General features: G+C 36.8%; 1 protein-coding gene across 47 annotated transcripts in view; it reads left to right on the forward strand.

Moving 5' to 3' along the window:
- ABI3BP (ABI family member 3 binding protein) overlaps nucleotides 1–25,915 on the forward strand; it is a 240,572-nt gene that overhangs the window by 53,577 nt on the left and 161,080 nt on the right. For all 47 annotated transcript variants that reach the window (XM_072811858.1, XM_072811859.1, XM_072811861.1 and 44 more), the window contains exon 2: nucleotides 12,211–12,390. In XM_072811858.1, the coding sequence (XP_072667959.1) occupies nucleotides 12,211–12,390 (180 nt within the window). The remainder of the gene's footprint in view (nucleotides 1–12,210; nucleotides 12,391–25,915) is intronic.

Consider the following 25,915-nt stretch of genomic DNA (forward strand, 5'->3'; position numbering starts at 1 on the left):
TTCTCCAATTCATTCTACGGAGGAGAAAAGAGCCTCAGAAAGGACAGGTGACTGAGGTCAAACACAATGAAAGGCTAGGTTGATGCCAGAACCCCTCTGTTTCTTCTAGGATATATTAAAAAGAGAAGAATTAATATGGGGTCATTTAGCAAGTGGCCCTTCCTAGAGCCTTGTAAGTCTCATGACCTACTCTGCCTTGTTCTGAGGACACTGATCAAACTGTCATGATGGTTTAGCCATTTTCATCTAGCTTACGGAAGGCTTTTGATGCATGAAATCTCAAGATAAGCAGCTGTATATCATCAGCACTGGGTATTTATTAACCGAACAAACTACAATTCTTGAAGATTTCAAATGTCTAAACAGTGATGGCGAATGAAACCATTTGTTCTAGCTATCTCTCTTGTTTTTATTTGTCAGACTGCAAAAATAAATGAGTAAAAGCTAGATTTATTTAAGAAAGTTTTGTTAGTGCTTGACAGTTTTTTATAATAAGGGCAAATTTTCATTTTTATCAAGGGTATTTCTGGGACAATGTTTTTACAAATGTAAATATGGAATCTTCTATGTGGAGGATTTCTTATAGTGCTGGTGGAAATTGTGCATTTTCTTCTTTGTCCTATAAAGTAGCACTTTGATAAACTTGATTTCTACTTGGTTAGTGGAATTTAATGTATGTTGAAATTGGAGTTATTGAGAGCAGGAAAAAAAGAGCATTGGTCCTTTTGGAAAATTGAATAATCTAAATGACTGTTTTTTGGTACCAGACCGTTTTGAGATTGTTAGGATGAGCTACTTTTAAATGACACGTTTAAACTTAACACTTTTGTATCAGTGAAAATCACTCTGACACAGGAAAGTCAATATTACACTTTATTGTCAAAGGAGGCTTGTTACTCCCACCTGGTGTTCCATTAGCTAGGAGTAAAAGGGAAAGATATCCAAGATCTTGAGTATCAGTGACCAGTATTTAGCATTCTGGTGAAGATGAAATCATTATATAGTTTTGTCTGCATTTACTATTAATCATTGATCTGAGTCTTAAAAGTTAAACATATATTATAAATGACAGAGTGTATAGTTTTATTTTCCTGGCAAGTGGTAGAAGGTAAATAAATATCTGGAAAGAAAAAATATATTTTCCCTTTGTTCTCAGAGAAAATTTTATTACAACTTAATCAACATTTTAAAATATACTAAATCAAGAGAGGTTGATACTCTGAAGACACAGGAATATGTAAAAATGTTGATTTTAATAATTATCTGAATAGCACTCAGTAAAAATAAGAGCAAAACTACTAATGCATCCAATAAAACTGATAAATCTCCAAAACATTATGGGTGTGCAAGAATCCTTACATAAGTGTGCGTATCATATGATTCAATTTCACTGAGGTCTAGAACAGATAAAAATAATCTATGGTTTAGTAAAAATCAGAACAGAAGTTGTTTCTGGGAGGATGGGGTGGAAATGGACATGAGGTAAAGATAATGTAAATCTTGTCTAGGTTTGGATTTCATACACATGGCATTTGGAAAAATCAGCCTTGTGGAGTTAAAGTTTAGATATTTTCTTATACACAATTTTATCTCAAAAGAAAAATGTACTGAATTCTAGTTAATGATATACTCACTGAAGTGTTGAGGAGTGAAGAATATGGAAATAGATTTTGAAATCCATTTACAAATAAGATGGGCTGATGGATGGGTAGAGAGGTAGATAAATATGATGAAAAAGATACAGTAAGATTTACATTATTGTCTCTGTGGTGGCTCTATGGCTGTGCACTGCACAATTCTTGCAACATTTCTGTTTGAAATTTTTTATAATGAAATGTTAGCTCATCGTAGTTCTAAGTCTTTAAATAGATTTGGGTAAAGGCTTATAACTGATGCTAGAAGTCAGAGAAACTTTCCAAATATTATTAAATATTTTACATTAGGAGTCTCCAGAATTTATGATTCTAGAAAACTCTAATTCACAGTTTGTTCACAGATCAAAATATATGTAAAATTCTCATGATGGGAAATTTAACAGTGTGATAGCTGAGGGTTTTTTTTCTCTGAAACTGTATCTGTAAATCTCTTTCAAAAGAAATTGGGCCCATGAATTATATTTTTTGATGCACTGAATTTTAAAGGGTCATAGTTCTCAAACCTGAGTAATGCGTTGGAATTACTGTTTGGGGTGGAGGCAGCAATCTGTATTTTAGCAAAGTTTCTGATTCAAGATGTAGAGAGTGAAGTCTGAGAATTTGTACTTCTAGCAAGTTCCCAGGTGAGGCTGATGCCGTTTTGGAGGGCCAATTCTTTGAAGCATCCTGGCATGGAGTCTATCCTACCTTTCATCAGAAGCACCAATTGCCATCACTCCTTACTTTACATAGCAAGAAGATGTAAGCAGATCAACTCCAGGCTTTTTGTGGAAAAATCAGAAAAAGAAGAAAAAGAAGAAAAAATGAGTTTTATTAAGTCTCTTAGCCTGTTTGATTTCTTTTTAATTTTATATATATTTAAAATAATAAGAATATATCAATTATCTAAAGTGGTAGGAAAAGTATTACAAAGTAGACTTTGAGATCTACTTCCCTACTTGCATTTGGCATATTTTCATGGAATAAAAACATTTTTTGTGACTAGTTTAGCAAAGCTAAGGGGACACTTTCTTTGTACAGCCTTTATCCCTCTTCCATCAGATTTAGAGTTTCTTTGTTGTAGCCACATTGTACTAACTGTACAAATTTGCTGCACTGAAATCATGGACTTACCCATTTGTTTAATTTACTAGACAGCATAATCTTTGTGATGTGATCATATTTGAATTGGTATCATTAATGCCTAGTATCTAGTAGTGAGTGAATAGATAAAATGAAAAGCAGATGCATGAATATACACATTTCCCGTGGCAGATACAGAATTTATTTAGATGTTGTTTGTCGTAAACCATGTCACTGCCCCCCTTTCCAAATAGCAAATATGTGGCTATTGGTTGCAGGTGGTTGGCCCCTTCAACATGCTTCAGACTTTAAAGGGTGATTTTAGGAGAATTAGATTGAGGGTGTGTATGCAAGTGACAACAGGATGAGATTTTGCCCTAAGAATGAAAGGCTGTTGACTTAAAGGTAGTCTATGAAAAGTAACTTCCCTGCTTGGCTGTTGGTTGGGTTACAAAGTAGGTAAGGATATTGCTCCTTTGGTAAAACTCTTAGTCCTGCCAAGTGGTGCTGAAATGTCAACATTGGCAGGTTTCAATCTGTCTCATTCAGTCATCCAAAGTCACCAGACGGTGAAGTATTGGCCTGAGGAATCAGGGCACTGGGAATTGTGACCAAGGTGGAAACTGTGGTTGTTTTTGCTGAAATGGAACTCACTTATACAAACAGCTGGGCAAACAGATATAAAGTGCTCCATTAAGGAAGAAAACAAGAAAACATTTTCCCTCTCAGATTTCTAGCAAGATGCCATTTCTTTCTAAATTCAGTAGCAAATATTCTCCAGGTATTTGGTGACCATAATAACCTAATAAAAAGTTTACTAGTTGACACCTGGGAGTTAAGGCTCAATGGGAATTGTTTGGGTGTGGCTCTATCAAGGGAGCTCTTCAGGTGAGCTGGGACTTTTTATTTCCTGCACTCTGAAAGTATGTGTTGCATGCAGGAACATGTCTTCCAGTAGCAAATTCCCCACAAGGCATTGGAGAGAGAACAGGCTGTTCTGCTTGCACTGGAGCAGAGATCACGAAATGTTGTAGGTTGAGCTTCCTGTTCACATTGATCATGTATGTGTAAAGTCAAGTTCTGAGTTTCTTTGAAAGTTCCCATTCCCACAGGCTGGCAGCTGTTCATGTAGCTCATGGGACTTTACCACAGCTTTTTTCTGTGCTTTTTAAAAAATGACATTTTTTTTCTGTAGATTTCTAAAAGTTTTGCTTTACCTTATCTAAACTATTTTCATCAGGATTTTCCCCTTACATATTTAGATTTGAGTTAATGAAACACAAGTAGGGATGCCTTCTGTTCATCTCTAAATCTGGGTGCTATTAATTGATTGCCTGAATGCCCTAGATCTCTTCATTTGTTCTTATTTAGATTTCTGATTCATCACCTGACTTGTGAATATTGAGCAAAGTAATTTCATTTGTATATTAGAGAGCAGAATGTCCAAGATGTTTGTGGCTGAGCCCCTGTCCTCCTTACACAAAGCATCCCAACACCCATATCCCTTATTACCAGTGTCAGCAGAATCAAGAGGCAGGGAAGATAGAAAATCTTCTATCTTTTGATAGAAATCAAAAGCATGAAGTAGGAAGAGTGGGAAGGAGCAGCTTGAGGCCTATGGGAAGAGTTTAGAGGCTTTCAAGTTAGTTACCCTTATCAAATCACCCATTTTTGTAAGCAGCAACTATTTCTGCATGGTCTTTGTGAGTGTGGGTAATGTATAGGGCCATAAATAAAAGTTGGTTTGAATAATGCCATTTAGAGATTTGCAATGCACAACACAACTGTCAGTGGCCTCCCTGTTTCTGGAAGACATGTTGTAAAGCTGCTATACGTTGATTGCACACTAGCTCTTTGCAAGCTCTCGTTAATTATCCACTGAGCCTTGGTAAAACTTCATTCCCAAAGAGTTGGGAAGAGAGTGATAGAGAATCTGTGGGTTTTTGAGAAGGAATTCCATTCTGGAAGCCAGAGATTCAGGATACCATGAGATATATGGGATTGATGATAGATGGAATACAATAAATTGAAATCGTAAAAGGATTTGTCTAGTAAGTACTTTGTGAGTGCTTTTAATTATAATTCTGCTTATCCACCACCACCACAAAGCCATTTCATTCCCTCTACCTGTCTTGTCTGGCATGCCATCATGTCACTGCAGAATGGGCGATGCCTTCCTTTATCTTCATAACCACCTTGCACAGATTCTCTTCTAATGGAATATTCTACAAGCATCTTGCTATTATAGCACTGCTGGAAGTAGTTTTTATAATGTCTAATTGTATTTAGTTGATGGAAACAATCTTTATTTTCCTTAAAATATTTAACTAAAACTGTCAAGCTTTTTCGGCTATGGAAAGTTTCCACTCATATCACTGGCTTTCAGTTTGTTGTTTTTGGTAAGAAAAGCCATGCTATAGACGACAGACAACACATTTCTATTTAAGGATCAGAAACAATTGAAGATTATTGTATAATTGACTTTGGCCACTCCCTTCACAGTGTGGCTGCCACAGGAAAATCAATGAAACTCCATATGGGTTTTTTTTTTTTTTCCCTTCTAACATATTTTCTTGGATCATGATACCAGGACAGGGAGTCATTTGAGTACCTTGCCTATTATAGGATCTCTTTTGGGCTCTCTAGGAATTAAAGCAAATGTTAAATTATTGCCAAGTCCTATGTTAAAATTATGGTTTGTATAACTTAGCATTACAGTTCAATTACATATAATCTCTGCCATCAAATATGGTTTTTGGAAGCTTTTGAACGTGTTGTCAGACAGTAATTGCCCTGTTTAATATGTAAACTGAAGATGTGATCATAAAAGCATTGGAATGTTTTCTACTTGCAGTGTATTGTGTAAGAAGAATATAGAATACATTTGAAACTTTGAACTGTCAGTTCTGGGAAGATAATGTCTAAAAAGGACTTGCTGATTTTATATATGAACCATCGGTTGAATGTGTAATAATCTTAGGCACTATTAAAACTCTTGCAAAGTGCTGTAATGGCAAGACAATTGAATGATCTTCCTTTAGAGGAATGTCTTCCATCTCTGAGAAAGGCCTACTACTCAGATGAGGAAAGTCATGCTCATGCTACAGAGGCATGATATCTTGCCAGACGAGAGTTTCAACCATGTTGAATTACATAAGTAATTTGTTTTGTTTTATTGCTGAGTCCTATCCCATTGTATGAATAAACCGTAATGTGTTTATCCATTTGACCATTGATGGCCATTCCGGCTGTTTCCAGTTTGGTGTTGCTTTGAATTATCTGCATACAAGTCTTAGTATAGTGTTATTTTTCCTTTTTTTGCTAAAAAAAAAAAAAAGAAAGAAAAAAAAACTATGAATAAAATTAATAGGTTATTTGGTAGTTGTCCAACAGTTTTCACAAGTGGTTATACCACTTAACATTCACATTCAAAATGTACGAGGGCTCCAGTTTTTCTAAATACTGCCTAACGGTTGTTATTGACTATCTTAATTTTATCCATTTTTGAGTGTGTAGTATCTGTGATTTTTAACTTGCCTTTCCCTAAAGACTAATTATGTTGACCAGGAGATGGTAAACTAGAACCTGGTGAACAAATCCAGCCAACTGACAATTTTTACAAGTAAAGTCGACCTTTGAGCAATATGGGTTTGAACCGCACTGGTCCACTTATAAACAGATCCTTTTGATAAATACAGTAAATGTATCTTATATGTGAATGTATCTTCTCTTCCTTATAATCTTAATGTTTTCTTTTCTCTGGCTAACTTTACTGTAAGAATACAAATACAGAATATACTGTAAGAATATAAATATAGAAAACAAAATATGAGTTAGTTGACTACTTATGTTATCAGTAAAGCTTCCAGTCAGCAGTAGACTTTTAGTGGTTAAGTTTTAGGGAGTCAAAAGTTATATGCATATTTTTTACTGTGTAGTGGGTCAATACCTCTAACCCCCATATTGTTCAAAGGTCAACTATATAGTTTTACTGAAACACAGACATGTCCCTTGGCTTATATAATGTTTGTAGCTACTTTTGTGCTCCAATGGCAGAGTTGAATAGTTGTGGTAGAGAACATCTGGTCTACAAAGCCTAAAATATTTAATATTTGACCCCTTATGGAGAACATCTGATGATACTGCTGTTGAGCATGTGCTTATGGTTATCACATATCTTTTTTAGTGAGGAATCTTTTTAAATCTTTTTCCCTTTTTTAAAAAATATTTTATCTCCTTATTTAGTAGAAAGAATTCTTTTAAACATTCTGAATATAAGTTTTTAAATAGATATATGTGTTGGGAATACTTTCTCCCAATCTGTAGTTTGGCTTTTATCTCTCTTGTTCTTTTCAAGTTCAAAACTTTAAAAAACTTGATCCAATGCGGAGAAAGGGGAACCTTCATGTACTGTTGGGAATGCAAACTGGTGGAGCCACTCTGGAAAACAGTACAAAAATTCCTCAAAAAGTTAAAAATAGAACTACCCTACAACTCAGCAATTGTACTACTAGGTATTTACCCAAAGGATACAAAAATGCAGATTTGAAGGGGTAGGTGTACCCTGAAGTTTATAGAAGCATTATCAACATTAGCCAAACTATGTAAAGAGCCCTAGTATCCATCAACTGATGAATGATAAAGAAGACGTAGTATTTATATATAATGGAATACTACTCAGCCATCAAAAAGAATTGCCATTTGCAGTGACATGGATGGAACTAGAGTATATTATGCTAAGTGAAATAAGTCAGAGAAAGACAAATGCCATATAACTTCACTCATGTAGAATTTAAGAAACAGAACAGATGAGCATAGGGGAAAGGAAAGAAAAATAAAATGAGATAAAAACAGAGAGAGAGGCAAACCATAAGAGACTCTTGACTACAGAGAACAAACTGAGGGTTTCTGAGGAGGAAGTGGGTGGGGGGATGAGCTAAGTGGGTGATGGGCATTAAGGAGGGCACTTACTGTGATGAGCACTGGATGTTAAAGGTAAGTGTTGGAGCATTAAATTCTCCTGAAACCAATATTATACTATATGTTAACTAACTTGAATTTAAATAAAAACTTAAAAATGAATTAGATCAAATTTTAAATTATTTTTTTACCAGTTTTTTTAAATCTATGCTTTATCAGTTTTTAAAATCTATGCTGTCATATCTGAACTGATGGGAATTAATTACTTTGATATCTTAGAAAATTTGACTTTGTATGAAAAAAGTGACTAAGTTTAGGGGATGGCAGTATAAATGGAATGGGTGTTTAAAAAGGGAAACATTACGGATAATAATAATAAGGTTTATTCTTTTAGTCCTGAAAGAATTAAGTCATTATTTTATTGACATCAGTATTATAGCTATTATTTTACTTAATATCTCGTAAATTAATGCTGATCTGGTTTATTCCTAAATTTGCTATTTAGAGTATTTCTGATGTCTTCTTTAGTGTTTTGTACTGAGAGCACATAAACCAATGATTGCTGCTACACAAATAGATACTTTTTACTTTTAAAAAAAGAGCTTTAGTATCAGTTTTCTCTTGAAGCGATTTTATCAACTTGACCAACTACATACCAAACTTTAGGCCACATTCTGAAATATTTTGGAAAGTATAAAAACCTTAGAAAGGTTTTTCACTGATTTTAATGCCACAGGTCATGTATTTACTTTTAAAAATTAAAAGAGAATTAATTCTAATTTGATTCTGAAAGATTTTTTTCTGTTAGTATTTTAGGACACCCTTTTGAACTATTTAGAGATACGCTAGGATATTACAAAAAGAGGATTAGAAACAACTGTCCTAGGTCCAGGGTTCTACTTTACCAATGTGCAATCTTCTTCTCAGCCATAATGGTGGTGTTTTCCTGGAATATTTACATTCTTTGTCTCACAATTGATTGGCATAGACTTTATTTCTCATACGAGATATACAATAAAACGCTTTTCCAATACTCTAATTACTCTGTACTTCTGGGCTATTCTGGGTAACATATCTGCCATTTTACTTATAAATGTTTTCCTAGCTAAGCTCATATCATGTTATATTGTCTTTCTATTAATTCTACCTTATATCATTCACCGGAGGCTTTCACATTAACATTGAAAGGTCACTGCCATCACATGACTAGTGTTCTAAACCATTAAACTAGAATTACTCAGGATGAAGAATAACTAACTTATCAAAAATTAAAAATTTTTATAAGATGCATAGAGATATACCCTACAATATTGGGGGAAATTGTCCAGTAGTATAAAATTGAATACTAGTCCAAACATTCATTTGAACAAATGATTGACAAACTTAATCAGATGAAAGAGCAAAAATTGCTTGAACTTTTTGCTGAGCACTGAAGACCAATGGTGTAATAACTGAGTGGCTGAAGTGGTGTAGAGAAGACAAACCAAAGATAGAGGGAATCCATCCTGAGTGACAATATAAGCATAGGTGAAAGTGCATTGCAGGATGTGAGAAGATTATACTGGCCCAAAAGAAATAAGATATGTTGAGAAGTAACAAAGGAAGTAATGTGTGCCAGGATAATGAAAGGGCTTGAATTTCTAGCTTCAAATAAGGAACTGGGATGAGAGTCTCAAAATAATTAAGTTTGTGATCCTGCTTTGAGTTAAGATTTGTCTGCGTGCATCTCTCTTTCTCAGAAATTTTAAAAGTTTAGCTCCAGAGGGGAGTATGATTTAGGAATTTTGGAGAAAATAGGTCAGCTAAATGCCAACTCATTCAAAAAGTTACAGGATATTGATGTATTTACTGACATAAATTATTAGTCAAAGGGAGAAAGACTGGAGTCATGAAAATTCCCATGCAGAGGAAATGAGAACACTTCCACCTTTGTTGGTCAGTAATTCTGTTTACAGCCTTCCTTTTCCTCACTCGGTACAGCCATCCTTTCCACTTTCCAAGTGGAAGAGTAATGTGGTACATTAGGCCAAAGTCTATGAGCAAAGGTCTAATTTGATGATGCTTAGTCAAATATGAGCACAACCTAAGTACATCAAGATTCCTTATTCTCTGCTTCCTAACAAGGGGTTGGAAACAGGCCAGCTGTGTTTTGATTTACTGTGGGACCTAATAACCATCTAAGGTAGTGGATTATGCCCTTGACCTAAATTTGTTCCATTCCACTGAGCAGGATAGAGTTATTCTAGGGTTAATCTAGGTACATAACTAAGATGGGAAAATTGGCTTGGACAAAAGCTATGTTATAGCTGAAGTATAAATCCCCTCCTCAAAATCTAGTGAAGGTAGGACAAAACATCACTGGTGAGCATCAATTTGAGCATTACTGTCTGGGGGTTAGCCACTCCTTTACTCCACTGGGAAATGATGATGTTCTCTATAAAAACAGAGCGGGAAGTGCAGCTTGGTGAGAAACTGAGATCCAGTTTTGACCTTGCACTTAACTTGCAGAGTGACAAGAAGACTGGGTGCCCTCAAATGCATTGTTTATGCTATGAGAGAATTACACTAGATGAATCTTCCTTGGACTTGGATAAGCCCCCCAGTATCTCTGGGCTTCAATGCTGCCACAAATGTGGGAATAGCAATTTGATAATCTAGAACTTTATAGAAATCTCATCAAATTCTTGAAGTACAAAGATCTATGTACATACCTGGAAATAGTAGTATGGGCTGCTGAGGTAAGAGAGTGCTTCCTACAACCTGGTATCCAAGAAGAGGCTATCTGTATTTCTCTATTTTTGCAAAGGCCTATTGGAATTCATTTATGTAGCTATTTTGAGTAAGTCCAGGATAATTTTAACTGGAATAGTACATTTTAATGTGATAACTTTGGAAGCCATACTGTTCAGAGGTGTTGACTGGTATTAATGCAATATAAGTCTTCATAAGAAATTGAATGTGGATTACTAAAGTAATAAATGCAATCTTTCCGATGGGCAAACTATTTTAAAATTATTAAATCTCTGTGGGATAAAGGAAGAAAATAATTGAGATCTACAATCTTGTATCTAAAGTCCTTGGGGTCAGACATGTTTTAGAATTCAGAAAATCTTTGAATTTTAGAAATGTACTAGGTTGCCTAGACTAGATATTAAGGCGCCTCTTCGGTGGGGCCTTAATTAAACATATTAATGTGTTAATTAATATTAATTATAATCAATTATTAATATGTTAATTAATATTAATATTAATTATGTTAATTAATATTCCTACAATTAAACATGTGAATAGTTACACAAAATAGTTACACTATTCAGTGGGAGTTGAGAAAGATTTAGTGGCCTCATTATGGTTCAGATTGGGTTTTATTACCAAATTAGTTTAATATGAATTTATACAAAATCTTACAAAGCCATTTTGGATTTCTGTATTGTGGCTAAAAGGTTATGAATGGGTTTTACTAAGTAACCAATTATTGAGCAATTACTATGTGCCTGCTTTAAGACCGTGCCATTTGCACTAATCTTTGTAAACAACCCATCAAAGTGGACATCGTTATCTAGTATTCATAACTTACAAATCAAGAAATTCAGGGTTGAATATGTTCAGGGACTCACCAGAGGCCCATTGATGATTAAGTTGCAGAGTTGGCTTTTGAAGTCTGCTCCTTCTGGTCCCAAAGACAAAAGACAATGTTGTTTACTCACTGCTTGCTCAAGACTTCTGGTTGGTGTGGTAATCTGCCGCTGTTGCCTACATAGTTAATTAAATTTTCAAGGCTTTTTTTTTTTTTTTTTTTTTTTTTTTTAAGTTTTCTCTTGTCACGCTGCACAATCTCTCTGGGAAAGTTCATCCAGTGATTATTTAGAAACTGATGACATCCAGATGGATCTGTGTTCTATTTCTGAGCATCACCCTTGATTATTCAACCTCCTGTGGGTCATCTCCATGTAGTTTTCTCACTGACCCTGCAGGACCCAAATAGACCTAAAGATCTTTCTCCTCCAACCATCAACTCTTTCAGAGTTCCCTATTCTCCCTAAAATGACCCCCCCACATCCATGTCCCTTTGTTTCCAGCTCTGTATATAAATTACTAAATCTTGTGGGGATACAGCTGGAGGGCAGCATTGATGAGGCTGGGGGGTTTCAAAGTACAGTAGTTAAATTTACTAATAAGAAATTTCAGATCCTTTGAACATTCACAAACTGTATAAAAGGAAGGTTCTGACTCTTGTGGATAAATAAAAGAGCCTTCAATCCCATCCACCTGCTCAATAATAAACTACCAAATACTAAGCCCTAAGATTTTACTTTTGTGTTCTAGACTGCTTTAGTCTATATTATTTAATTTAGATAGCTTTATTTGATCTATGTTACTTAGTTTGGATTTTTGGATCTCAAAATTACCCGTGTTTTAGCTGTTTGGGTGTATGTGCTGGAAAATCGAGTAGCCAAGTAGGTAGCATGCCTTCTAGTAACAATACCTCTAGCAACTAACCTTCACTTCCAATTTGCCCTGGGATGCTAAAGTGGCAGAATAACAGCCCTGCATTTTTTGTTTCCATCTTTAGGTAAAAGGCCAAGCCTGAAAGTCCACATCAATACCACGAGTGACTCCATCCTCTTGAAGTTCCTACGTCCAAATCCAAATGTAAAACTAGAAGGTTTTCTCCTAGGATATGGTAGCAACTTGTCACCAAATCAGTACTTCCCTCTTCCAGCAGAAGGCAAATTCACAGAGGCTGTGGTCGGTAAGAGGTTTGGGTTTCGGGCATGGGAAGAAAAGAGGTAATGGGTGCCACACGGACTGTAAATCATGAAGGCAAGCACCCTTTCTTCTACATCTTCTACATCTCAGCCAAACCAAATGCCAAAATTACAAACCATCTACATAATTGTTGTGGCCTATAGAGCATAGGTCCTTACATGAAAAAATACAGAATGTGAATTCTTTGTGTGCTGCAGAAATACTCACCTTCATTGCCACTATACCCACAATCCTTGACCATAGAACTTAAATTGCACAAGGGAATAAATAGGCCCAAATGCCTGGTTTAGATCTCTGTAACATTACCTGTTTATTCGGATTAATGTTTCTCCCTGTTTTGTCTTTACGCTCTTCTGGGGGAAAATAACAGCTATAGCTTTCTGGGCATCTCTTCATGAGAAGCTGCCTTTAAAAAAGGGAAGAAAGAGAAGAAAATTTAAATTTTTTTTAATTTAAAAAGATTAAAAAAGATTAAGAGCTTTTACAGGTATCATAAAATTTTACATTTTTTTTGAAAATGTTTTAGTCCCATTAGCAATGTAGTTTGAGGGTGTAAGCATCTTTAAGCCTCATTCAGAAAAATTATTTCCAAATAAAACCTTTTTTTTAAAGCATAACTTTTTTTTAAAAGGGGAATCATGTATTATGAATGCCTTCAAAACTTTCTGAACAGTCTCAGAGGAGATTTGTATTTTGCTCCATTGCTAGGATTATTGCTAAAGGGCCTTGCCATGAGGTTCCCATGTGTAACCCTGTCACATGAACTATCGTAGATCAGATCTGGCATTCATGCATATATGCAGGGAACATTGAAGATAAATATATTTTTCCCTGCAGCCCCTTGTTCCTCAAAGAGAGGTCTGTTATACTTTAAAATCAGACAGGGGAGTGACATTATTAATTATATATGTCTAGACTGGATTTTACCTAAGATAATTGTGTTAAAGCAAACACATAGTTTGTTGCCAAAAAATGTGATAATTAAGCACTTTTGACAAATGTTATAATACTAACCCTGACCATATAAACTGAAAAGAATTTAAAATTTTGCAAATATTCCCCCACCACATTCACTCTTGACTACAAAAAGTACTTGGACGCTGCATACTTGCCCCATGTACCAACAGGCCTATTGCTCCTTTATTGAGCATTAGAAGTAGTATTTTATTTACGATATTTTCTCCCCTTGGTTATTTAGATTATTTGGTCAATTGTAAACTTCCTTTCCCTAAGAGGTGAAAGATGAAATCAGATTGCTAGTAAAACACATGTACAAAAAAGTAAAGAAAATTTCTGATATAAATGGACCAAGCTTATCAGTAGCTGAATGATGAGGGATAATCAAATGGATTCAGTACATGTTTATTTATTTACTGTGGCTGTCCTTTAAACTTTTTTTTTTATTAAGGAAAGTTCAAACATTTAAGGAGAGAAAACATTACAATGACCCTCCTGTTTCATCATGCAACTTGAATATATATCACGGTTTTGCTGATCCTGTTCTATGTACTCTTCACATGTACAATTTTTTTATTAGGGGATTTTTAAAATTTATTTTTATTTTTTTTATTAGGGGATTTTTAAAGCATAACTGGTTATCATATTTTTAAATCTGTGAACCCTTCAGTATGATAAATATTTTGAGTAATGTCATGCCTTTATCATATTATAATAATAATTGTATGATATCATTGAGTACTAAGTCCATATTTAAATTCCTCTGCTGATCTTAAAAATGCCTTCTTGGAGTTCTTTTTTGAATCAGGATCCAAACAAAGTCTACATGTTACATTTGGTTGTTATGTCTCTTAAGTAACTTTTATCCTATAACAATCCTCTCTCTCCTCCCTTTTTAAATGTCACTGATTGTCTCAAGTTCTTGGCTTATACATCCTGGTCTACATTTGCATTTAACTAGTTGTTTGCATTCTGTAATTTTTGACTGGTCCGTCTGTCTTGTATTTTTTCCCATGGAAAAAAAAATAGATTTGGAAGCTGTGTTAAATTTGGATTCAGCTTCTTGGGAGAAAGAAGACTTTATAGGTGGCATTGTGTATTTCCTAACAACTCACAAAAAGAAGCACATAAATGGCTGGTGTCATACTTTGTGATGTTAAGGTTGTTCGGTGTGTTTAGGTGGTCTCACACTCATCCCTCCACTATAAAATTTGCCATCAAATTTTCACTTAATCAGCAATAAATGGGAAAAGTATTGCCCAGATCCATTATTATGGCAATTTTACTTCTAGATACATTCTGGATATAATCTGTCTGAAATTCTACAATAAAGAATTTATTTTTAAAAAATTTTCCTTACAGAGTTTTGGGAAGGACAGGATAGCTTCTCATTGTAATCTATTGGTGTTCTGATAATCTCCAGTGATAACCTATAATAATGTTTTATGATCAATAAGAGTGCATTGACTTTTATATATTTAATGAGGTTTAATCAATATATTATTTATCCAACCTTTATGAGTCTTCTCATTGTCTAGCGTGCATAGGGTTGGCTGTTCACCTTGGTTTACTATTAAACTGTGAATTTCTTGAAGTCAGGGTTTATGTTATTCTTTGGTTAATCATAGCAGAATGATTTACATTGAGTAGATAGGCAGTAAATAATTGTGGCACTGAATTGAATAAACTCAAATCTGTGTCAAATATTTGGGCTGGAGGAGGCCAGGAGAGATTGTCTGGTCTGAGCCCTTGTCATCAGGCAAGAATATATCTTAGCCATCCAGGGTAGGTAAAATATATCACTGTGTATCTTAAAGATCTCTAGGGACAAAGATTCCAAAACTTCTCCTGGAAGGCTATTCCAAGTAGCCTTTTAAAAATTCTTACCTCATCCTTTAGAAAAATGAGTTCTTTTATAATTTCCTTTCTCTTCTAGTATTCTACTGGAAGCGGAAAAAAAATTCCTTTCACATTTTTCCTTTCCATCTTTCTTTATGCCAAAGAATCTGTGTGCTTCTACTTTTATTACTTCAAAATGGACTTACGTTTCCAAATTAAATGTGATTCTTTGGTTGCTTCAGTTTATTATTTGCAGTCTTTCTTAATGACTGTTTTGTATTAAACAGTCCTAAACTCCTATCTGGTTAGTTTTTGGTTGCTGCTATAACAAATTACCACGGATTTGGTGGCTTAAGACATCACACATTTATTATCAAAAAAAAAAAAGACATCACACATTTATTATCTTACAGTTCTGTATGTCAGAAGCCCAGCCTGGCTCTCTCTGGGCTAAAATCAAAGTGTGGGTTCTCTCCTGGAGGCTCTGAGGGAAAAATCTGTTTCCTTGATTTCTGCAGCTTCTAGAGACTGCCACATTCCCCTTCCACCTTCAAGCCAACAACAGTGAGTCAAGTGTTTCTCATTCCACATGTCTTTGAATTCATCTTCTGCTTCCCTCTTCTACTTTGAAAGATCCTCGTGATTATATTGAGGCCAGCTGGATAATCCAGGTTGTTCTCCCTGTTTTAAGTCAACTAATTAGCAACCTTATTTATATCTGTAACCTTAATTCTCTTTGTCATGTACCAAACATATTTACGGGTCCTGGGAATTAGGATTTGGGCAGTCTTGGAGGGACCATTTTTCTGCCTGCTACAAACTATACACACTTGAAATTTGTGTCTCTATTCTTTCTGCCACCAGTTGACTGTATGATTATTCTCAACTCTGTTCATCTGTAACAGCAATAAAGTCTATTTTTCACAGATGTGCTGTGGGTGCATTGTGAATTCATGATTACCAAGTGATGAGTTGAAATCCCTTGAGTGCAAGCAGCTCTACAATAACAAAGAATCATTCCTTTGTGAAAAGAGCATCACTTACAGCCTCTCCTTTTACTCTTTTCTGTAATAAGAAGTTTTAGTAAACTAATAGTTTTCAGTTGCACTGAACTAGACCCAAATGGAGTAACTCATTTTCATCTTCCAGCCACTATTAAGTGCCACAATTGGACACACACTTCACTTGTTTGATGTGTTTCAAAGATTCTACTGTTGAGATGAGAAGCTGTGGATCATTCAGAAATAAGTTAGCATTTAGTGACCAGTGGACTAAAACTCTCATACAGAATAATCTGTTATAAATATTTCTATATTTCTTTTAATACTGGTTTATCTATTATTGAAAGAGGCATTTTCAAAACTTACATACTGGTCTTATATGTAAAACTAAATAATAAAATATTCCCTTTTGCTATTTTGAAAAATATAATTTGTATAGAACTGTAAAAAAATGTATTTCAGCAAAATCTTCTAAGATTTTAGATTAATTGGAACAGTAAAAAAAAAAAAGTATTATCCTAGGTGACTATGAATAGCCATTAACAACCATGAGAGCCTTGCAATGATGTGATAAAACATGATTCATATTTAGTAGATCTAGGATCCTGTATCCTCTTTTTAAAACCCATACCATGAATGTTCTCATTTCTGGTTTACTCATTCAGGCAATGCTTTGTCATTTATAAGTTCAGCTGCTAGTAATTTTGCAAATATTCAATAAAGTAAAACGTGAGATTTTTTTGACATTGAATCTTTATTGACTCCTACTTTATGATGTTCCCTTGACTGCTAAAGCTACTTTAATCGGTATCACCTGGGAGGGAAAGAGTTGTCCACCAATTATGTCGTGCAAGGTAAGGAGTTATTTTAGTATCCTTACTGCAAGAAAAGCTTGAATTCAAAATAAATCATATAGTCATCACTTCCATGGATTCTGACTAAAGAATTAGTCTTCTAACAAGGTGTTAGCACTCAAAGGGATTTAAGAGGACAAATTTCTTGTCCTGTTAGTCACAACTGCTAACCCTTATACTCACTGCGCTTATAGGGCAGACTTCTCACCTGTAGCCAGGGGCTCCTCAGCTGCTCTCCCCAGTTGCCATCTTGCTGCTAGCCCTGGAGAGTGATTTCTGAGCTTGCTAGGAAAGTACTAACAGTACTAACTGCTAGGAAAGTACTAACAGTACTAACTGCTCGGTATATGGTCTACACTGGATGGAGCCTGGCCTAGAATGTTGTTGTGCATTCTAGGACAGATCCACCTCCACCCAGAGAAGCAGTATGATGTGGGGAAACAGCATGTATGTACTTTTGAGCCAAACGGATCTGGGTTCAAATTCCATACAACAATCTATGGTGGAGTAGTTCTAGGTAAGTCCTATAACTTCTCTGTTTCATTTTTTTAATATAAAATACAGAATAATCTTTCATTGGTGTTGTGGAGATTATGCATAAATTATATAAGGCAGCTAATATAAACCCTAGTACAGAACAGTGGGCTTTATAAATTTTGTCAGTTACTTTCTTAACATGCCAAATGGTCTTGGATAATTTTAACCTTCCTGAGCTTTGTCTCAATTGCTAATAGTAACTGGGCTCAATCACCACTAAAGTTCTGGTCTGCTCAGACTTAGTGCAAGGTTGAAAACCTTGGTCTAAGTGGTAGTCCTGTGGTTTTGTTTTCTGTTTTGTTTTATTGGTGGGGTGGGGGGCAGTCAGGAAAATTATAGAAGTATATTGCTTTAGCAAAGCTGTCAGTAACTAAAAGAAGTAACCAAACTCCTCGCTTTGTCGTACCTTACAAATGTTGTCTTAGAAGGGACAACTCCCAAAATAGATTAAGAAACTAAAGAAGCCAGAAACTTTTAAGACTATGACACAGCACCTTTGGTGCACTCACTTCTTGCCTGTAGTTGTGATCACCTTTTAATAATTAAGGGGAATTTCCTGTTTGGTGCCCTCTGCTGAATAGAGCCTTCACGTGACTCCTGGAATTCCATAGCTGTGGCCTTGAAAGCAGAATGGGATGATCCTGAAAAGATACAACTGAAAGGATTTGTCATCACTAAATTTTACTTTTCCACTCTCTTACTCTAGTGAAGCAATTTTTAGCAAGAGCATAGTAAACATTTTGACATATTCTACTCAATATAGGTCAAAATAAAAGCATGACACTCAAGCAGTTACTAGACTGAGGGTAATTTTATCTCAGCAAGTTCAGATCAAAACTTTTAAGATTTCATTTATTCATGAGAGACACAGAAAGAGGCAGAGGCACAGGCAGAGGGAGAAGCAGGCTCCATGCAGGGAGCCCAACATGGGACTCGATCCCAGGTCTCCAGGATCAGGCCCTGGGCTGCAGGCGGCACTAAATCGCTGAGCCACCTGGCTGCCCTCAGATCAAAATTTAATCATCAGTTTTTTATTCTGAAATTTCTCACTGTCTTTTATTTAACAGGGGAAAATCGATTATAAAAATTTGAATAAAGTTAGTTATAATGATCCAGAGCAATATATATAGCATGGTTAAGATACTACTTATATTCCTGTAGATTATGAATACTCCCCTATACGTTTGTGACTTTTTTTAATTTAGGTATAATTAATGTATTAGGTTCAGGTGTAAAACAGTGATTTGGTGTTTTATATAGTGAGAAATTATCACAATAAGTCTAGTTAATATCTGTCATACAGTTACAAAAATATTCTTTTCCTTAGAATTTTTAAGGTCTCTCTCAACAACTTTGAAATATGCAGTACATTGTTAACTATAGTCACCATGCTGTACGGTATATTCCCATGACTTGTTACAACTGGAAGTTTATTGTATCTTTTGATCCCTTTTACTCATTTGGTCTCCCTTGGTCCCCCCAGCAGCCACCAATCCATTCTCTAAATCTATGAGCTTGGTTTTGTTTTTGTTTGCTTTAGATATATCTAAACATATAAATGATACCATTTAGTATTTGTTTTTCCTGTGTTACTTACTTCACTTTGCATAATGCCTTCAAGGTCCATCCAGGTTGCTGCAAATGGCAAAATTTCACTCCTTTTTTTATGGCTGAATAATATTCTTATGAGAGAAGGTGTGTTTCCATTCACTGATGCACATTTAGATTGTTGCCGTGTTTTGGCTATTGTAAATAATGCTGCAGTGAGCATGGGGATGCATATATCTTTTTGAGTTAGTGTTTTCATTTTCTTCAGATAAATATCGAGAAGTGGAATTGTTGGATTACATGGTAGCTCTATTTTTAATGTTTGAGGAATCTCCATCCTATTTTGCATAGCAACTGCATCGATTACATTCTTGCCAACTGTGCATGAGGGTTCTTTTTTCTCCGCATCCTCACCAACACTTATTTCTTGCCCTTTTGATGCCAGCCATCCTGACTGTTGTGAGGTGATTTCTCATTATAGTATGGAATTTCATTCCCCTGATGATTGGTGATACTTAACGTCTATTCATATGTCTCTTGGCCTTCTGTATGTCTTTTTTTGAAAAATATCTATTCAAGTCTTCTATCCATTTTTAAATGGATTGTCTGTTTTTGCTGCTGAGTTATTTATATATTTTGGTTATTAACCCCTTATCAGATACATGACTTACAAATATTTCTCTCATTTAGTAGCTTGTCCTTTCATTTTGTTGACGGTTTCCTCCGCTGTACAGAAGCTTTTTAGTTTGAGGTAGTCCATCTGTTTATTTTTGTTTTTGTTGTCTTTGCTTTTGACATCAAATCCAAAAAATTGTTGCCAAGACAAATGTCAGAGTTTACTGCCTATCTTTACTGCTAGTTGTATGGTTTCAGGGCTCATGTTCAAGTCTTTAATCCATTTGAGTTAATTTTTGTGAGATAGTGATCAAATTTCATCCTTTTGGATGTGGCTATCCCATATCCAAAAACCCAGTTTTCCCAACACCACTTGTTGAAGAAACTGTCCCTTCCCTACTGTGTATTCTTGACTCCCTTGTCATAAATTGTGTATGTGTGGGTTTATTTTGGGGCTGTGATTCTGTTCCACTGATCTTATGTCTGTGTGTTTATGCAAATACCATACCGTTTTGCTTACTATAACTTTGTAATGCAACAAGGGTACATGAAACAAGGGTACATGATACTTCCAGCTTTGTTTTTCTTAAGATTGCTTTAGCTATTTGAGGTCTTCTGTGGTTCTACACAAATTTTACAATTGTTCAACCCCCTCTACACGTTCTACCCTTAATTTTTACATTTGTATAGAAAGAAGAAAGATGCTTTTCTTTTTTCTTTCATCATTGCAAACTTTAGAATTTCAAAGGTTTTTTTTTGTATCTTTTTCATAAAAATGTTTAAGTATGCTCTACTCATTTTTATGGAAGTGGGATGAAATGTAATAGAGAATGCCATTTATTACACTGAAAATAAATATATCACCTTAATGACAAAAACAAGTGAACTTTTATTCTAAGTGTCACAAGGAAAGTGGTGGTGGATTCACTGAAGAAAAATACCTGAAAAGAAAGGTTGAAAATAACGGAAGGAATTATAGAGGGAATTAATTAAGTTGACAAATAGTGAAAAAGGAGCAGGATGAGCTAATGGCAGGAAAAGATAAAGAGCCAGCTATTACAGCCAGCTCAGTCCCTCTCTTTCTTGGCAGGTACTTAAGGATTAGTGACTTTAAACAAGAGGGTATGAGGGGAGACAGCAAAGTAGCAGCCAGCAATGATTTCAAGGTAGTCCTCAAATGCACATTGGGATGCTGATTATGCAGGGGTGGTCAGTCTTATTAGTTCACTTTTACACATAAGGAAGTGAATCTCCGAGTTTTAAGCAAACTTTCTAAACTTACTTACTCAGCTAGTAAATGACAGGTCCAAGATTTGAACCCAGGGAGTCTGGCTCTAGAAACTGAGCTCTGAAACACTCTACTTCCTCTACAACTTTGAGAACTTTATCTGTTCTTCTATAGTAGATCGTCCATAGCCCCTCATACGTTGCTTCTATAATGACTTTCAAACAAATAGGGGGAAAAAAAGCCATATGTTCTAGAAGGAGCCATTGGCTACCTAATGAATTAAGTTAAATGATTTAAATGAGTTAAAGTACATAAAGCACCTGCTGTGCCCTTAAAACTTGTTCTCCCCAACCTATTGGGAGAAAACTTGTTCTCTTCCACCTATTTGTTATGAGCTCCCCATCTGTTAAGTCCTACCTTCTCTGTTCCCTGCTAAGCCATTTCTGGCCATGGCAGTCAACATTTATGTCCCTTTCTATGTATATCCTAGAGGCTAAGTATTTTCTTTTACCATCATTCTTAATAAATGGCTATTTTTATTTTTGGGTATCTTGTCTGCTCCCATGTTCCATCCAGATAGAAAACCCCTAGGAGTTAAGAACCCTAGAGGCTTTCCCTTTTTACCTCCAGTGTCATCACTGGCAGGTAAAAAGGGAATGAATGAATGAATGAATGAATGAATGGCAGAAAGGCAAGGGAAAGGCCCAAAAAGTCTAAAACTGGTGGGTCATATTTAAGATGGATTTTCCTCTTTTGTTTAGAACTATTTTCAGAATGTCATCTAATTCCTACTTAGTTGTTTCTCTGGAAATGGTTTTCCCACTTGGGAAGTATTTGGCTTTGAATCTTCAAGATTAATCCAAAATTTTCATTAAAAAAAAAAAAAAAAGGAATCTCTCAATCACAATCACTTGATTTTCTTCCGAGGTACAAAATTTAGCCGGACTTAAGTAAGCTTCAATTTTAAAGAAATTGAAAAAAAAAAAATTTTAAAGAAATTGGCCTAGCGGGTATCAATTTCTTAATAAATATGAAGCCATCATTTAAGCAATTTGCCATGAGTTGACACCAGAAGTTTCATAATAGATGACCATCTCACCATGTTTTGATACAGATAAAATCTTTTCAAAGTTCTATTTTTCTGTTGGATTCAACTATAATGTTCTCATGGTCTTCCTGACCTCACCAAACAACAGATAAACCGTCTCCAAGTTTCTTTTCTTGGAAATATAATAAGAAGAACTTATAATATTTCAATATAAAGCATGACAATTTTTTTTCAGATGTATCGCACAATTCACTGGGATTGAAATCTAACTTAAAAAAATTAATTCCTGGGACTCCTGGGTGGCTCCGTGGTTTAGCGCCTGCCTTCGGCCCTGGGCATGATCCTGAATTCCCGGGATTGAATCCCATATCAGGCTTCCTGCATGCAGTCTGCTTCTCCCTCTGCCTGTGTCACTACCTCGCTGTGTCTCTCATGAATAAATAAAATCTTTAAAAAAAAAAAAATGAAACCTAATAAAATAAAAAATAAAAAAATAAAAATAAAAAAATTCATTCCTAATTATACCTAAAAGAGTTTCCCCAACCCAAGGTTTATGACCCTTTGGCCACGGACAAAACAAAAGCACGCCCTATCCCAGATTTGTTGCAAGAGACTTGCTGTGAAGATATCTTAAATGGAAAGACAGCTGCTAGTAGAAGGATAAATTGGGAAGTTATGTGGAACAGATATACAAGATCATATGTAGACTTAGAAATCTCCTTTACTTTTAGGAATACATCTCACAATTAAGGAATATAATCAAATCTCGGTCTCCTAATGGCCCACTTATTTCCTTATACATTTTCCTTTCCCTGAGCACAGGATACCTGGTACTTAAGGATCATACTTGAAGTGCTATGTCGTGAAGGCCAACATTTGGTTATATTCTGTTTTGGATTGTTCTGTTTTTTGTTATTTTTGTTTCGTTCTGTTTTCATTTGTGCCCTATCTGACTTGCTAAATAGTGAATTCCTTGTGATCAGAGCTGAGCCTCCCCTTCCCTCATGTACTCCACAATCAGGGTCAATAGATCTTTGGATATAGGAGCTGACTACCCAGAGTTTGATTGGTGGTTTGCTGGAGAGTCTCCCAGTCAACAAGATAAAACCTCTCTCTTTGTTCAAGGTGGTAATCTCTGGGAGGAAAAAAAAAACTATTCAATTAGGTTAATGCCTTGTGACCCTACCCTACTTCTTAGGCACAGTTAGAGCTTATACCTCTTTTCTTGCCACAATTAATACTGCTTCCTTTTGTTTCAAGTGTCCCAATTTAGTTAAAAATTATATGCTTAATATATACTTGAGAGAAAGCCTTGAATTCTTGGCATGGACCCCAAGTCTTTCACCATCTGACTCCAAGCTGGTAGCTTAGCCTCTCCCCCCTGCAACTCGGAACACTCCTCAATGAGAAAAGAGGAACAAAATCAAGAGATTTGCTACAGGTTTGACTTTGATGAATTCCATTCAGAAGCCTGGGCATGTAGAGATTGCTCAAATGCAGGAGTAGAAGTTCTCACCACCCTGTTTACTGATGATGTAATGTTGTTGAGCACCTGTAATGTGCTGGGCCAAGGGATTCACGGAAGTAAAATCCTCTCTCTCCCCTCTACATGGTAACATCGATTAAAGCATTTAGGGCAGCCCGGGTGGCTCAGTGGTTTAGCGCTGCCTTCAGCCCAGGGCGTGATCCTAGAGCCCGGGGTTGAGTCCCACGTGGGGCTCCCTGCATAGAGCCTGCTTCTCCCTCTCCCTGTGTCTTTACCCCTCTCTCTGTGTTTCTCATGAATAAGTAAAATCTTTTTTAAAAAATTAAAAAAAAAAAAAAAAACTGTTGATTTGAAAGCTTTGGCTTTTTACCTGATAGTTAATGTGACCTAGCTTTTATTATTTGAAAGAAAACTACCCAAATGAAGTCCTGATTTTTTTTTTTTATACTACTTCCTATAGAGATAATAATGAAGTGATGAACTCACCGGAAAATGTGTGCGCGCGCATTAAGCCTCCCCTTCAAAAGCAAGCCCTTGCCAAACCTTAGACCAGTTCTAAGACAACAGAGACAACACCCTACACTACAGTTCTCTGTGGGGTGCACATACAAAACACAGGCAAGAAAAAAACCACAGGCAATAAAGTCAACGATTTTAATGTCTACCAGGTCTCCTAAACTAGAAAAGGATGTGGACTGGATGTGGAGGCAAGTGGGTAAGAGAAATAGTTCGTTAAATATTTGTTTCCAGTGTCTGGGAGAGAATTGGTCAGAGCTGGAAAGTAAGGCAGGGTTATCTTGGGACAGTGGCTGAGATGCTCCAGACTGGTGGATGCCAGGACCACAGGAAACTAGAAGCAACCTGGTACATCACGGCTGGGGTGGGTATGCGGGGACTGGGGACGTAGGGTCAGGGCAAGGCGGATTTTGTGGGCACGTGTGACCAGTGCATTCCGGAGGGCCCTGCGTTAGAAGTTTGCTGCTTTGCTGTCGCTGCTGCTTTCTCAATGAGGTCAGATGAGACCAGGTGTCCGTACTGAGGGCTTGTTCCTGGGCTCCTGGGCCCGACCTCCCAGCTCCTCCTCTGGTTTGATTGGATGCCTGGTCCCCTACCGCCCCTCCTGCAAGGCCTTCCACTCCACATGCAGACTTGGTGACTACCACTGACTTTGCCATCAGGAGGGCCTTGGTGACCTCTGGCAGGACGTGGCTCCAGCAGTTGTTGCAGGGGCTAGCGTGGCCGCATGCAACCACCTGTGGGGTTGTGGGGCAGGTGCAGGCCCTCTCCTCCCCCCCCATTCACCTATACAGTCTGTCTCAGTTCAGAGACTGCAATCCTGTGGAGTCGGTGGGTTGGGATGGCAGGCCCACGGGAAGGGGAGATTGACTTTTCAGCCCTGAGGGGGGTGAGGTCAGAGGTAATGGGTTTTGTTCCTGCTGCTGGTGGGAAAAGGTTCCACGCAGTCAGGCAGGGGAAAGGAGAGTCTGCAGGTGCAGACTTGCAGGTGCAGTGTTAAATAACTGCTACGTGCCCTGACAGGTCGAGGCAGAGACTGTGGGAGAAGGGAAGTGTTTTATGCTTTGTCCTTCATGTCACTTCACTCTCTGCTTATAAAAATAGGGGTTTCATCTTTTGATGATGATGATGATTTGCATTGACTAGGCCTGCAGAGAACATAGCTGGCACTGGCTGACGTGTATTACCCACACATTGACTCTCCACTTCTCACTGAAATTAAAATAAAACTCAGAAAAAGTTTCCAGCAATGTCTTCTTCCATGGAATGTATCTTTGAAATGTCCTTCTGGAAAAGATTCATTTTTCCTGTATACAAGACTGTTTCAGGAAAGCTGTGAGGAGCGCAGGGCTGTCGCGGAGCCTCTGGGAGTACCCTGGATTGTGCTGAGGAGGAGCCCTCTTCCCCCTCCCCCTCATTCCGTGCACCCCTCCTTCCCTGGATCCTCTCTTATAACCTCAGCTGCAGGGTCCTTCCCACCATGCTCTGTCCACTGCAGCGTGGGGGTGAGGGGTGCTTCTCCTCACTGCCATCAACTTCCAACAAGTCTGAACAACACATCCCACAGCAAACACACATGCCCGAGAGTTCCCTTCAGAACAAGTCTTCCACTGAACATTCTAGAATCCCCCCAGTGGAGGCTGCTCCTCGTCCCGTTTGCAGTAGCAGTTGCTCTGGGGTACCATTCGGCCCTTTCCAGCATCGCCCCAGGCTGCTTGGCAGGCAGGGCCTGTGGCTGCTCTCAAGGGCTCAGAGCAGCCAGGCCTCTGGGCCTGGGGCAGAGCGGGACATCCGTCAGGGTGAGGATGGGTTCGGTGTTCAACTGAGTTTTGTAATGGTTAGTGGAAATAATTCCTGAACCGTGTAGGATTTGCTTTCA

The sequence above is a fragment of the Canis lupus genome, chromosome 35, assembly GCF_048164855.1.
Source record: "Canis lupus baileyi chromosome 35, mCanLup2.hap1, whole genome shotgun sequence".
In the NCBI taxonomy this organism is placed as follows: Eukaryota; Metazoa; Chordata; class Mammalia; order Carnivora; family Canidae; genus Canis; species Canis lupus.